Source organism: Apaloderma vittatum, unplaced genomic scaffold, assembly GCF_000703405.1.
Source record: "Apaloderma vittatum isolate BGI_N311 unplaced genomic scaffold, ASM70340v1 scaffold12905, whole genome shotgun sequence".
NCBI classification, from domain to species: domain Eukaryota; kingdom Metazoa; phylum Chordata; class Aves; order Trogoniformes; family Trogonidae; genus Apaloderma; species Apaloderma vittatum.
Window position 1 is genome coordinate 2,721 of NW_009715534.1, and position 15,843 is coordinate 18,563.

General features: G+C 42.0%; 1 protein-coding gene across 2 annotated transcripts in view; it reads left to right on the plus strand.

Annotated features, from left to right (window-relative positions):
• CNDP2 (CNDP dipeptidase 2 (metallopeptidase M20 family)) overlaps positions 1-12,566 on the plus strand; it is a 13,259-nt gene extending 693 nt beyond the window's left edge. Inside the window, exons 2-11 of one of the 2 annotated variants that reach the window (XM_009869193.1) lie at positions 365-508; positions 2,904-3,066; positions 4,645-4,733; positions 5,559-5,759; positions 7,460-7,544; positions 8,099-8,259; positions 10,261-10,425; positions 10,901-11,042; positions 11,314-11,461; positions 11,862-12,566. In XM_009869193.1, the coding sequence (XP_009867495.1) occupies positions 365-508; positions 2,904-3,066; positions 4,645-4,733; positions 5,559-5,759; positions 7,460-7,544; positions 8,099-8,259; positions 10,261-10,425; positions 10,901-11,042; positions 11,314-11,461; positions 11,862-11,931 (1,368 nt within the window). In that variant the 3' untranslated portion in view covers positions 11,932-12,566. The remainder of the gene's footprint in view (positions 1-364; positions 509-2,903; positions 3,067-4,644; positions 4,734-5,558; positions 5,760-7,459; positions 7,545-8,098; positions 8,260-10,260; positions 10,426-10,900; positions 11,043-11,313; positions 11,462-11,861) is intronic. The other variant, XM_009869194.1, reaches the window with a different exon arrangement.
• Positions 12,567-15,843: the final 3,277 nt, after the last annotated feature.

Genomic DNA, 15,843 nt, shown 5'->3' on the forward strand with positions numbered 1-15,843 from the left:
ATGGAGGGGGGAAGTGAAGGCAGCCTTTCCGAGAAGACATTAGCTTGTTTGGTTGCCATTCTCTAAGCATCCATGAAAGGCACAACATGCACAAGCTGTCATACCCTTGAGCTTACGTTATGTATGTGTAGACTTTGCGCTATACAGCAGAGGCAACTGTAGGAAAGTGAGATTTTGGAGAGCTCTTGAGTGTAATATTAATGGCTAAGAGTACTCCTTTGAGCAGAGGACAGAGCTGACTTGCCTCAAGTTTAAGCTTGACTAAAACTATATTTGGTGAATTGCAAGGAATTGTCTTTGTATTGTGCCTCCCACACCATAATTCACGTGTAGTAAAAGCTTTAGCTTTTCTGTCTTTCTGTAGCGGCTGGCGCAGTGGGTGGCCATTCAGAGCGTGTCAGCATGGCCGGAGAAGAGGGCTGAAATCAGACGCATGATGGAGGTTGCTGCGCAGGATATCGAGCGACTGGGAGGCACAACCCAGCTTGTGGATATTGGGAAACAAACGGTATGTGAGTATCTCTACGTCAGCTTAGTAGAAGTCTCCTTTAAAAGGTGAGTTGTTTTGCATTAGTAGGTGCTGGCTTCCTGTGACCCCAGTAAGAGAGACACTTGGAGTTCACAAAGTATCATTTAAAATGCTATTTATTAGAGCTACCACTGTACAGAAGACAATAGTATAGATAATTTAATGTCCTTTCAGATACTGGAAGCCTCTAGCAGGCATCCATTCGTGGAAATGTTATCCTATTTTATGTATTCAAGCTGTTTGATTCTACTGCCAAACAAAAGGGATATTCACACGAGAACTTCCTTCTGTACTTTTGGATAAAGACAAGGACATGGGGGTGGTATAATCTGCAGTACCAAGTGGGAGCTGCCTGCAAGGTACAGCCAGCTGCTGAAGTTTATTCTGCAGCCCAAGGTTATGCAGAACACAACACAGGCAGGAAGGCAAAGCTGTCTGTGCAGCACAGTTTGAGTGTACTCGGGCTGTGGGGATCACTTCGTTCCTTGATGTCTGATGGTCTTCTGGTCAGGATCACTGAAAGGGTCTGGTCGGTAGTGGCCTAGAATGGCAGTGGCTTGTTGGGGCGTGTAGGATAGCATCTTTCCTGCCACACAGCCTGAGCTTCCTCTTAAAACTTTTGTTTGTAAAAAACCTTGGCATCTAGGTCAGTTAAGCATGTTGTATTACATCGTGGATGGTGTATTAGAAAAGTATTTAAAATACATTTAACTTAACATGAACAGAGCACCTGCCAACAAAAATGTTAGGTGTTTTTAACACCAGGCTGATGTTGAACCTCAGACATGTAGACTTTAAAGATACTGACTGAAATTTCAGTAAGTCTTGTGAAAGACTTCTAGGCTTTTCCAGAAGGGCTGCCTTTTTTGACAAAAGATTGCACTGCTCTACCAGATAGAGAAGGATCTTTAATAGGATGAATTCTCTACTTATTTTTAGCTATCTGGACTGCTTTTAACCTGAGAAATGTATGTGCTTATGAAAATAATCTCATCCTAGAGAACCATCCACTTGTATTCTTTCTAGTCACTGTGTGACACAGAATAAGACTCATAGCATTTGGACAGTAGCATTCAAAGTCCTGTGGTACTGGAGTGTTTGCTAGCTTTTAGACTGTCATTGTAATTGGTGCTATGACTGCTGGGTGAAATCTTATATGTATTGGGACCCTCTGAGCAGTTCTTGCTTGTGATAACTCAAGTGTACTTGTCTGTAGCACTGTAGGTCTTGGGGGAAGCAGCTGATATAATGTACTCTCTAGGAAGGAATCTGTGGGATAATTTTAGCTCTGCTGCTCCCTACAGCTTAAAGGTCTGTTAGAAGTGTTTAATTCAAAGATGAATTTATTCCTTTCATCAGTGTAACTTTTCAGGGACAAAAACTGATTTTATGGAGTTTTACAAATAACATTTCTCTGTAGATAACTCCTGCAACTGGATTAAAGTTAGTGTTTAGTTTTATATTAAGTATAGACAAAACTAGTTGATGTGTTATGTACGTTGCTGTGAAGGACAATGTAAAGCAACTAGTTAACTTGCATAATCTGACTTGGTTCACGGCTGCACAGCAATTTGTGCTGTGTACTAATTACTCTTAAGTTCTTGCAATAGAGCTGCGGCTGGCCAAGGACCACATAAGCTGTTGAGTAAAAAATTGAAGCTTGGAGCCCATATGAGCAAAAAGTCAAAATTGTTGAGCAGTGTCTAGGGGCGTATGTTCACCAGAAAGGAAGTACATGCTGACTGGGGACAGCATGTGATAATTGCTTGTGGGGTATTCCGAAGGACTAAGGCAAGTTCAACTCTTGAACTCTTGAACCAAGCTGATCGGCACTATGCTGCCCTTCGCTTAATGGCATAGGCTGGTGTAGAGAAATACAGCTGTTACACTGACCTTATTTGGGTGTAGGCATGTGTTGTACTTAGTGATCCCACTGTCAGGGATTTTTTTTTTTGTCTGTAGAGCTATATACTGTGGATGGGATGAAAGTGCAGTGCCAAGCGATGCAAAATGCAATATTCAATGGAGTTTATCACTTATGCTTATGTCAGCACTAGATATGGTAGTTTGGCATTCAGACAGCTTGCTCTGCTAAAATCTGATGTGGGATTGTTACTTTAAAGCTAACTGTTCTGAGTTGCTTTCGCCATTTTTACTATTATTGGAAATTGTCAGAAAACTTGCCAGTGTAGTGCTGTCATGCCTTTGTTGGCACGCTGCTTGTGGCAGTCAGTTTAAGTAGCTTATTTTTGTTTAGCTGTCTAAGCCCCTAATCTCATAATGTCTGTAGTGTTAAAGTAATTCATTCACCTGATAAAAATATGCCACTCTGACATGCCATGTTTGAAGAAAACCTCTTGCCTCCCGTTCGTAGCTGCCTGATGGATCAGAGATTCCTCTGCCGCCAATTGTTCTGGGAACGCTTGGTTCAGACCCATGCAAAAAGACTGTGTGTGTCTATGGTCACCTGGATGTTCAGCCAGCAGTGCTAGAGGATGGCTGGGACAGTGAGCCCTTCACACTGGTAGAAAGAGAAGGTAAGAGTGGTGGACTTGAGATTGATAAGCACCTCTCGAACAAGTGTGGCATTTCTCAGCTGTTCTAAAGTTGTACTCTTGAATGAAAGGGGAGAGGAAAGTAAGAACACATGTGGGTGTTTAGTCAATGCTGTTGAGGTAAAATATGCAGGAGGGGAAATGGTAAACAAGTAGAGCTGCAGAATCTCAGCTGCTGTCAGGACTTGTTTTCTATTCTGATAGTCTAGGAGGTACTTGCATGTTATCTTTCTTGTAACTAGAGCAAAGTCTCAACTGCTGCCTTTCATGGTAACAATTTGTTGCCAGAAATCTTTCTAGAGGTAGTTTCTTGGGCTATTCACAGCTTGCAGCCTGCAAAGTCATGTCAGACTGCAGGGATTTTTCAAGTGGTGCAGGGGACCAGTGCTCAAGGTGGCTTTATGCCTGGAGACAGGAGCAGTACAGCAGCCTCTCCAAGTTGCCTTGTGCTTGCATACGGTGTTACAAGGGGTCCTGCAGAAACTGTTTTACAGAGCTATGCCCAGACAAGTGTCCCTCTCTCGTAAATGGTGATGAAGAAATAGTGCAGTAACTCCTGTTGAAACAACACATTGCCAGTAGCTAAGAGAAGACTAAATACTACTTTTCTGTTTAAAGCTGGTGCTACTGATAGTTTCTTCCTTGTTCCATTTGATCAGTGTTGAGTGTCAGAGGTCATATGAATAGAAGGGCATTAACCATTCTTGTTGCATAAGCGTTAATCGTTGTCAGGAAAAGAGGTATCTGTGGTACCTGGTATTTCTGCTTAACCACTTGGTCAGAGGCAGCAGAGTCCAGCTACTGAGTTGGATTCTCTCATCTGATAGCAAGAGCTAGACTTGCCTCAGGCTGTGGTTTATCTTTGAGCAGCCTTGCAGTGTAGGAGACATATTTACCAATGGCTCTTTAACTTGCAAGCTGTCTGACCTGTTCTGTTACACCTGGTGCTTGGGGATTCTAGCCACAGCTCTGAGTTGCAGCAATATTTGCCTCTGTAGTGATCCCACATTTCCTGGGACTTCCCTCTAGCCTGTAAAGCTTGCCTTTTACTAAAGTCCTTTCTAGGGAGATCCACTTCTCTCTGGAGAATCCAGAACAGTGATTGGTCAGTAGCTACTGAATTCTTACTCACCAAACAACAAATTATTGAATTGAAGTTAATAGTGGATAAGTTTCTGTTAAAAAGAGGTAACTTGCTTCTATACCCTTGATGCTGTGTTTGTAGAAAATTCTATTGTCAAGGCTGTGGGAATGATGTAGCCCAAGGCAGTTGCATCTTTTCCAGGCTTATGTTCAACTCCTATCCAGAGAAGCAGCTGGGGGAAAAGGTGGGCTATCTCTGTGTGTGGGATAATGATTGCTCTCCTGTACCTCTCCCACTTACGTCCCATCTCATGCACCCATGTAAAACTCCTACTTGAGATGAATCAAAAATGAAAGTTGGTATAAGCAGGGCTTGAATGCTTATCCAAAAAGATGCTTTGCCTTGCAGACAAGAGAGAACTGAAGCTTCATCCTAGTTTTCCTCCACACTGGTTAATTTGTATCTTGTTTCCACAGGAAAGTTGTATGGGCGAGGAGCAACAGATGATAAAGGTCCAGTGCTTGCCTGGCTGAATGCTTTAGAGGCTTATCAGCAAACTAACCAGGTATGTGCCTAAAATGTGTCCTGCTTTTTTTTTTTTTTCTTCCCATATGGCCGAGTCTAGCAATAAATGTTATCCAAGCCACTAACCCTTGTGAGGCAAGTCTGCTTATTCAGCTTATTGCAGGAATGATGCAATAGTCTTGTAAATTCCCTTGTGTCCCAGAAGGGTTGAGTTGACTTGCTGACAAGTTAGCTTTTTAGATGCTTGGATTGCACTTTAAATACTTTTGCTTTAAATAAAATGTGTGGGAAGCAAGCATCTGGAGCAGGAGGAATAATCAAATGTGATCACTTGCATATAAGCTTGGCCTTTAGCAAAGCTTAGTGTCTCAGTGCCACTGAGCTGTAAGAAGAGATTAACTTAGTAACACTCAACTGTGAGCTTTGCTGCCTTTCTTCAAGAAAGAGCAATCAGAAGTAGCTCAAGATGTCTGAGAATTACCAGTCTCAAGTGCTGTCTAGGTGTATAAGAGACTGGATAGGCAAGGTTAGCTCTGTCCTCCTGTGGCATGATATCTGTGGTTAAGATTAGCTTCCACAGCCCTGTAACTTACCTTTGGTGATAGATTTCTGATGCATTCCCACAGCTAAGAGCATTGGGAGCAAGTTGTTGGAGAGCTTAGTTAAGACTTTTTCAAAGAGTTTGAATTCCATCAAATGAAAGGTGGTGTAAGTGCCCTCAATGTAATAATTTGTATATAATTTCACTGTCGTACAACTCATTTACACATTTTCCTGCTTTGTACATGACAGATTGAAATTACTGGTTGCTGAAGGAGTCCAGTGTTTTCACATGCTTGATCTGTTCTTGGTTTCTTTTTCAAAGGAGTTTCCAGTCAATGTTAAGTTTTGCCTAGAGGGTATGGAAGAATCAGGATCTGAAGGCCTTGATGAACTGATTTTTGCTCAGCGGGATACTTTTTTCAAAGATGTGGATTATGTTTGCATTTCTGACAACTACTGGCTAGGCAAGAAGAAGCCTTGTATCACCTATGGCTTGAGAGGTGTCTGCTACTACTTTATAGAGGTAGGTGCTGAGAAACCAGTATTAAACTGAATTTTCTACTGGAGTGGTAGCTCCAACTTTGCATGTCAATAGCTTTTCTTCTAAAAGGTGAAACTAAGTAGAACAGTTTATACTAATTTTCTAAACACCTTTTTACTCTTCTATATGATACTTGCTTGGGAGGGGTAACTTTATGTGAGAAGCAAGATATGCCAGCATCTTCACTGGAGGATTGTCTCATGGCATTCTTGTGGGTTAGGGCTGGGCTGGCTGCTAAATGCTGACAGACACCCTTTTACCCCTTCTCCCTCCCTAATGGGAAGGAAAAGGGAATGCAGTAGAGGCACTTATGGATTGGAGAAAAAGTAAAATGGCTTTAATGAATAAGGAAATAATAAAAATGGTAACTGATATCGAACCTGACTTCCTTCCACTCCTTGATAGCAATCCCCACTGATGCTGCAGAGGAAGTGGCACCAGGTAGTCCCAGGCTCAGTGGCAGAGGGGAGCTGGATTCAGGAGCTTGGATTGGGATCAAAGGCAGAAGCATGGATGGAGTCCTCTCTGAATGCTGTCCGTTGCAGGAAAGGGGGAGGGGGGGGAAAGACCTAAAGCCCCTCAGTTTTATGCTGAATATGATGTATATGGAATGGAATACTCTTGTTGGTCACTTGTCCTGTCTGTTACTCACTGGAGGTGCAACTTTTTACTTACTTGTGATGTTTCTTACTTCTTGGCACCCCCAGCGTGGCACACAAGAGCCAGCAGTGGCCTTGGTCACTACAGGAATAAATATTAGCAAGAGCCTTTCTGCATCCCAGTCCCAGGCAGTAACTGCAAACACCAGGTGTTATCACTGCCAGTAGCACACACTGTCTGCAAAAACATGCTGCGAACTTCAGAAAGTGCAGTCTCTAAGAAGACACTGAGCTGAGAAGTAAAATTCACTGAACAGAACTGGTTCTATTTAGCTCAAAGCAGGACAGGCATAGCTATCTTCATCCAGGTATTTCCTTGAATGCAAGAGGAGATGTTGCCACTGAAGTCCCCAAGGTTGAGACAGTCAGTACTAAGGGCTCCACAGAGCGATATAAAGTGTATCTGCTTTAATGTACTACAACTGTCTGGTTTGGTTTCAGAAAGAGATACAGTCTCAAAACATGTGCATCAAAGAGCAAGGGTGCGGCAATGAAGGAGATGGCAGCCTCTGGTCTGTGTTGAAAGCAAGGCCTTTTATTGTCAAAGTAGCAGCAGGAGCAAAAGCAGAAGCAAAGTTGTGCATGAATGTGTGTGTGTGTGTGTGTGTGTGTGAGAGAGCATGTGAGAGTCCCAGAGAGCTGCTTGTATACAGTTTTCTGTATCTGAACTATAAAGCCAAACAGGATTATTTGTTTTTCTTGATACATTTGTCCTTGTGACTATCTTAGTCATGTCCATAGGCTTCCATGCAGTTTCCCAGCCTGATGTTTTTAATGAATTCATCAACTGTTATGCTGTGTGGCTTTTTCAGAACAGCTTGTTTTTACTCAAATCTAGTCCAGTTTTATCTTCCAGATGTTCAGCAAGGTCCTCACATATCAAACAGTTTGTTTTACTAAGATCTGGTCATATTTTTCCACTGTGTGTTCAGAAATTCCCACACAAGGATACAAGTCTGTTCTGTGCATTTGACAGTATCTTCCTGCTAGAATTAACCTGAATTTTAATTTACTTCAAAACAGGTGGAATGTAGTGACAAAGACCTTCACTCTGGAGTTTATGGTGGCTCAGTACATGAGGCCATGACAGATCTCATTACTCTAATGGGTAAGAAAAAGCAAGTTTCATCCTAAAATGGGAATAAAACCCACTAAAATGTGAGTGAGCTTGCAGCGAGTGGGGTTTGTAGGGCTGTATAAACTGGCAAAGCAATGACTGATGAAATAATGCTTTCCAGGTATGTGAGGTACAGCCTTAGGTACAGAAATATGATGGTCTTGCCAAGAAACTGTTTACCTGCTTTCGCATCCCCTAAAATCTTGTTCCAAACTTCTATGTTAACTAAAAGTCTTCTCTGTAAACTCCTTCCATGGATGCCATATTCAGCTCCTTGGAAATCTTGCCTTCCAACAGCACAGCGAGCAAAAATATACCAGTGGAATTAAGTATAATCTCAAGGAAGTGTGCATTTTGAACAGCTGCAAATTCAGTAAGAGCATTCCATGCTTAGTAGTACAGGCTCTGGGAAGTAGAGGTCAGAATTTGCTTAGATTTACAGAGTTTTCAGAAAGCAAGTATTTGTTACCTGTGGAAAGTGTTGCCAGCAATGACATCTAGTTTCTTCTGTTTGAATTCTGATATTAGATGCTTCTTGTTTACAGGTTCTCTTATAGACAAGAAAGGGAAAATCCTCATTCCAGGCATTAATGAAGCGGTGGCACCACTTACTGATGAGGAGCTGGCACTGTATGAGAAGATTGATTTTGACCTAGATGAATATGCAAAAGATGTAGGAGCAACAAAACTACTGCATGATACAAAGGTACAGTGTACTCCTACCTCCCTGCCCTGGTTAGCTGTGTTAGTTCAAGCTGTCTCTGTAAGTAGAAGACAAGCTTCTGTGGATACTTGAGTAGTTACCAAGTGATTTAGTAGGCAGAGAATTCATCTGTTTCTTTTAAGGTGGTGAGATTGCCTTCAGGATAACTTCATCTACTGTGCAGTTGACTGCATACTTAACACAGTTCCTACGCAAAGTGTTAGGTGCTTGGAAACTTAGCGTAGGTTATCCCATGCTTAAGGCAAGCAATTTAGTCAACTTTTAAATAAATGCTCCTTGGTCTGTGTATAAGTAGCATTTCAAACTTTTACAGAATTTGTTTAGTACTGTTCCCTTAAAGCCACATAAGAACTGCTAGCACTTTTCCACAGGTCAGATACCACATCAACACAGAGCACCAGATTTCCTACATCTGTAGGAAGTTTAGTGGGTTATCAGAAGTGGAGTAGTTGCTCACAGAGGTGACTTAGTAGATGATAAGAGAGCTTGAAATCTAGCTGTGATGAACATACTGTTGACATACTAAATGTCTTCCTAGACCTGACAAGCAAGGGCTGTTTTGTAGCTATGAACTAGACAACCAACTGAATCTTTGAAAAGGCTCAACTTCAGTAAACTCATGTCTGAACTTCTCAGTCCTTTGTCCAGGGAACTTCTGAAGTGAATTCTTTTAACAGCATTGAATGTTGCAAGGTGCTATTATATACTAATTTTAAAGCATTAAACCTCAGATATAAATACATCTACCATAAAAAGCAGAAACAACTGTTGTGAAAGACAAGTTTACATGTGCAGGTCTGTTTTCTGTTATAGTGCTGTCAGGAGGAGACTTCAGACTCAAATAGTTATAAGTAGCAATTTTATATCCTCAACCTTGTCTTTACATGTACATGCACAGGTTTATTTCAGCTGAGAGCAGAGAGACTTCCTTGTTTAGCCTTGTCCTATAAAGTAATGAATTAAATAAAGCTTGCGTGCATATAAGGAGGAGCTGGCAAGGTGCTCTTTGTATATGATACTGAACTAAAGCTGTTCAGTCTTAGCTACACTGAAATCCTAGCTTAGCTCACCAAGGGAGTTCTAACCAAGCTGTGTGCATGCAGGAAGGATCTTGGGGCTAAGGAGAGAGATGGGAGAGAAGGCTGAAATCTCAAGCACATTGCTTTTCACCTGGAGATTTAAACTGTGACAGTTAAATTTGCTGTGAGAGATGATTAGAGGCAAATTATACCTGGAACAAAACAAACTGTTAACATGAAGGTCACAAAATTTCTCAGTCTCCTGAATTTCTGCAGTGAAGTTTGGGTTTGGGATACTGTAGCTGGCTATAGAGGACAAAAATGTGTTGAATTCTGTATCCAGTGTACCTAACAGCTGTGTCCACGGCAGCAAGGAAGAAATGCAGAAATGTATCTGAAAAAGGCAATAATGCTCACTTTTAATCAACCTGAAGTTCAGGCAGTTTAATACAACTGATGATAGAAGGAGGAGCACACTGTGTGCCTCAGAGCTTTCAATACACTTCCTACATGCTGCACTTGGACACCTTAAATGGTATCAGTTAAGGGGAGGATTAAGTGGTAACAAATTACATATTGAGACCTTGGGCAACTTGGTCTAGTTAAGGGTATCCCTGCCCATGGTGGGGAGGTTGGGTTAGATATCTAAGGTCCCTTCCAGCCTAAGACATTCTATGTATTTGTGTCCTCGTCAGAAGCAGACTAGTCATGTCCTTTAAGATCCATAGAACTAGGAGAAAGCCACTCTGGAGATACTGAATGTCTTGGGCTGCTGAAACCCCGACTGCTGTATCAAAATATGTGCTTAATTGGGAGTAACAGCTCCTGTTTGTAACTTGGTTGTCCTAAATGAGCTGTATTTCTCCATGGGAAAGGACTTGCTTGTAAAGCCTTTGTTAGATTGAAGAAATTGTTTGGGGAGCTCTCTCAAACTTCATGTAACCTTGTATCTTTGCTTCTGCAGAAAGATATCCTTATGCATAGGTGGAGATACCCTTCCTTGTCTCTCCATGGGATTGAAGGAGCCTTCTCAGCCCCTGGAGCCAAGACTGTGATTCCTAGGAAAGTGATTGGCAAGTTCTCAATCCGGATTGTACCAAACATGACTCCTGAAGAAGTCACAAAGCATGTATGTTGAGATGGATTCATGGTCTCAAGAGTATTTCTGATTTCCAAATTACTTTTGGTTATTTACTTTTCTACCACCTTCTCTGTTCTGCACCTGACCTCAGACAATTGAGGGAGTTGCTGTATGGTCCCACAGTGGATGACTGTGGCCTGACTATTCAGTTTCTGTCAACCAACTCAAAGGGTTTAGGAGTAAATGCTAATTTAATTGTAGGGCACTCAGATTGTCAGAAGTGCATTTTCAAAAGCATGAGGGTTGGACACTCGCTAGCTGTTCTGCGGTATACCATTAACTTACCTAAAGAAGATCCTGACTTTGGAGCAGAGATACATAGGAATAATTTAAAATAATAATAATAGGAAGAGCATTGCTGCACACTAGTAGTGACCTGAAAGTCTGTAAGATGTTTTTAGTATATAGTGTTAACCAGTGTTTATACAATCCTAACAGTAGATAACTTCACTCTTTCTTACAGGTTGAAGACTATGTGAGCAAGAAGTTTGCAGAGCTGCAGAGCCCCAACAAATTCAGAGTATACTTAGGCCATGGTGGAAAACCCTGGGTGTCAGACTTCAACCATCCCCACTATGTGGCTGGTCGGAGGGCCATGAAGACAGGTCAGTGTGTTTTTCACTTGACATTGAGAGGACTTATAAACCTCTTCCAGAACCACAAGAAGTACAAAGGTTGTCATATTTGCAGTGTTCTGCACTTTTGTAATGCTTATTACCAAGTAAGGAAGCACGTCACGTGCAATCCTTAAGAGCAAAACTTGGTCAGCCCATGTAAAAGAAGTGGTTGGTATTCGATTGCGCAAGCAGCAGTAAGGATCTGTCTTGGAGAAGCAAAATACAACTCCAAACTGACTAGAATATCCCTTTGTTCTAGTTTTTGAAGTTGAACCAGACCTGACAAGGGAAGGAGGAAGCATTCCAGTTACCCTTACTTTTCAAGAAGCAACAGGCAAGAATGTCATGCTGCTTCCTGTTGGAGCTGCAGATGATGGAGCCCACTCTCAAAATGAGAAGCTAAATAGGTAAGAGAATATTTATCCCAGTGCCAGGCTAAGTTGTACTGTGGTTTTTGTCACTCCAAGAGGGATTTGGCTTTTGCTCTTTAAGTCTCTGGAAGGCAAAGGACCATTTCTCCCTGGCAGAGGATGACTGGGTGGGTGACTAATCTGTAGCTGAATCTTGATCTCATTACTGCTTCTTCTGGTTTTATACACTTGAAACCAGAAGTCATTTTTATACTTTCATCTCCCAGCTCTTCCCTACCCCAAGGGTGGCATTTCTCTTGCCAGAGGAAATTTAGGTAAGGCTGGGAGTAGTGCCTGTAGCCTCTCCTGCCTGCGTAGGACTGATATTGCAGAATGCACAACTAGTAGAAATACAGCTCAAACTAAGACAATGCTAATGGAAGCATCATCTTTACAGGTACAACTACATTCAGGGGGTGAAGATGCTTGGTGCGTACCTCTATGAAGTCTCCCAGCTGAAGGACTAAGTTATGACACCTTACCTTCTGGTGTGTGGATCGGAAGTCTGAATTTTCTTATAAGGTCTTGCCAATTGCCAAGTCTTAAGTGGCTCCCCTGACGCTCCACTGCTTTGGTGGAGGAGAGGGAAGCATGCAATTCCACTTGACAAAAGATTCTATACCAAAAATAATACTTTAAAAATGCTTACTTCAAATGACACAGACTATTCTTTATCTGGCCAGCAGTCTTGAACTGCATCTTTTTCCCCTCTGTATCACTTCAGAGTTGTGGTTTGCTGTATTCATCTATTTTTTCCTGTAAAGCAGGAGGAACAGTTAGCTCTCAGGTGTTTAAGCAGCCACATCAGTTCCAGAAGTGTCAGCCAGGTTTAAGATTCTTATTCCTGGATATGTCCTGGAAGTAGTCAAGGTGACAGATTATGGGGCTATACTGGAACATGTTCAAGCTGTAGGGAGGCATCTGTCTTGCTGAGTGTTTTGGAGGAGCAGTTTGTCTCTCGCAGTTTATACTTGCCTGCAGGTTTCACTTTTTAGTGAATTAGATAATAACGAAATTCACTGTGGTGATAACTACTGGCCATCTTTTTGTAAAGCTGCCTTTGTATTTCTTAAAGAGGACAATAAATGATCATGCTCTAGAATTTGGCTTTTGGTCTGTAAGGATTAAATAACGACTTGGGAGGGGAAGTGACTTTACGTTGCTTGGGAGGAACTCTTCTGTGGCTGTGGGGACAAATGAGAAGCATGGCCACACAGACTGTACTGCCTGGGAATCCTTGTTTTTATTCCTTTGGCTCCGACTCCATAACAGCATGCTGACTTGAAGCAAATATTGCTAAATCCTGCTCTCACAAGAGAAAACAAGCTCACAAAATGTTGTCTCTGTAAGCTAGGCCATCATACTGTAGCACAACTGATGATACTGCAAGGGAGTGGGTGGAATTTGTAGTCATAAGTTGGGAGAGAAGAGCATCACTCATTGCAACAACTGACTGATGTCCAGCTTTTGTCTTTTGGAACCATTCAACTCTAGCACTTCTGGTATTAAGTCAAAATACAAGCCCTCTGAAATGTGTACTAATCTTGAATGGGTTTGGCTCAAGGTTTCTGAATTACCTGACTGTCAGGCTAAGCTAGGTAAGTATTTTGAGTGATGACGCTTTGCTGTGTGAGCTGCTTGGAAGTACACTGCAGTTCTGTATCCCAGCAAATAAGTGAGCAGCATGTGATGCTTCCTCCCTTGGTGGGGCAGAGGGCAGGAATGTCTTGTCCATCACTGCTGGATCTGGGGTCTTTAATAGTGGATGACTGCTGAGGCGGGGAGGAGTCTTCTGTTCTCACCATAAAACTTCTAAAGCTTCTCTGCCTTGTTTGGTTTGTCATGGAAGCTGATAGCTGAAGAGAATCTGGTACTATTAAACTTTGCATTTGCAGCTGGGCTGCAGTCTGACACCTGTGTCGTATGCCTGTGTCAGTACTTGCTGGCACCAAGCATCTATAAACACTGGGCGGGGGGCTGTGAGGTTCCCGCTTTTCAGTGACAGTGGAACTACTCTGTTCCAACATGCGGTGTGTGCATAGGGCAGGACTGGTGTGTCTGAACACGTGAAGGGCATCTGTATGCTGAGAGCAATTAGTTATACAGGGTAACCAGTCATAGCAGTTGTTGTGTTTAAAGCAGCTTCCTCAGTTGCTGAATTGACACCTCAGACTTCTCTAATAAGTGGAGTAACTTTACACACACACACACACACACACACACACAAAAAAAAAAAAGTCCCTTGCTGTTGGTGAGTCTTTACATTGCTTATTCTCTACCTTTTGATTTGAAAAGCATCAAAGCTTAAAAGTAGGTCCTGGATTAAGGTAATACTAGTTTCTCACAATGTAAAGAAAAAGCTTACTTGTGCAGGGAAAAAAGCTGATAATGTCATGAACTGTGTTCAGAAGGAGCATGTTTGTAGTTGTCCTATTTCATTTGTAACTAATTTCTTGAGAATCAGTTAATTGGCTCAAGTTCTGCACTGAAGACACTACATCACATTCTATGCTTCCTGAATAAGTACACTGTGGCATAACTATGAAAGATATCCAGAACAGAAGTATGTTAAGGCGTTTGTAGAAGAGGCTGGGAAAGCAGATCCTGTTGGATAGACAGCAGAAATATTTTTGGCATGGGGTGAACCCCATAATCTTGTGAAAAGGAGACTAAAATGGTACTTTGCCCTGAGCAAAATGCAGGGGCCTATTTAAGCACACAGGAGTAAGCTGCTAAAGTAATGGGTCTTTTATGAGACTTCATGAGTTTTCAGATTTGTTTAGATGTAGAATTCTAAAGTTGGAAATCATCAGTATCTGTTATCCTGCTGCAGCAGAGCTTGCTTTAGCTGTAACCTCTATCGTCCCCACCGAAGGTGACCACAGAAGCTTTAGTACTTGGCCTGGATGAACAATGCAGGTGAAAAGGACTAGCGGTGCCAGCTTATTTCTGTAGCCTGCCTGCTTCAGACCTGACTGCTTGAAGACTTCTAGAAAACCAGTATCTGTTGTTGGAGGTCTGGTTTGTTCCATCTTTGAATGGTTTGTGCATTGCATGAAGAGTTTGCTTTGCTTAGCCCAAGTTGTTTGAATAACAGCACTGTTGTGACATAAAAAGCGTGAGCTGAACGTGGAAACTGAAATATGTTGGTGAAGTGCAGCATCATCTGCTGGGTGCTCAACAGCTGCTGGGCTTTTTCCACACAGCACTTCATAGAATCACTTTTTACCTGATATGGTTTAATGAAAGACTTGGCCAGCTCCAGTTAATATATAACATGAAAGCTTGTATAATTAATAGCCTTTCACTGATGCTCATTAAAAGACTGAGTGAACTGACTTGATTGCCATACCAGTCTCTGCTTAGGGGGAAGTACTGCCAGGAGGAAGGCAGGACTGCAGATGTTTCAGTTGGCTTTGGTTAGGAGGTAGCTGTGGTGTATTTTTACTGTTCCGAGTAACTCCGATGTGATAAGCATTGGAAAAAACATTCTGGCTGTTTTTACAATTTCTTCTTCGTGGTCTTTGCCTGCAGTCAGCTTAGCTTCTCTGGGATGGAGTTATGCCTCAAACATATTTACAGATATGAACAGCTACCATCTCTAATTTTCCTGAAATGTGTCAGGTCAATTTATAAGCAAGGCTACCAAAAGGAACATAGTTAGGAACTTCCCTAATCTGGTGTCTAAATTTTGGCTGGGCCTATCAGGAGCACCAACATGTGTCTGCTTAGTTTAGGCTTATTTACTGCTCAGACAATTGCTTCAGCATGTTTTTGTTTTCATGCCCAGGTTTTACTTGTCTGTTAGGGGTAAACTAGGTAGGAGCCCAGCTTACTGCTCATTGACCCAAACGTCATGTGGCTGTAAAGTGGTGACACTTCATTATTATTTTTTGACATAGCTTGGCAAAATAAAGGATTACAAAGTATGCTAAACACCTTCAGATACTAAAGTAAAAGTAGTTGGATCAACTTTGTGTGTTCCCGTTTGGTCCCCGTGTGTTGCCTGATCTAGTCGAGAGGTGGCGTCCCTGGCAACAGGGAGGCTGGATTAAAATGATCTCTAAGGTCCCTTCCAGTTTAGGCCATTCTATGATTCTCTGTGCCCTCCATCGCCAAGATTTTTTTTTTTTCTTGTCCAGTTTCCCTTCAAGACAAAGGAGATGGAACTGCATAATTCTGCTTTACTTGAAAGCTGGGGTTTTATTAAAGTTGGGAGAAGATTTGTATATGCTTGCTAATTTTTTTTCCCTTAAGTAAATTTAAGTCTGCAGCAGTGAGTCCCTTGAAACTGCAGAGGGAAAAGTGACTTCATAAACAGGCAGCTGGAAAAAAAAAAAATCTATATGCCACAGAAGCAAAACATGTTTTTCTGTCCT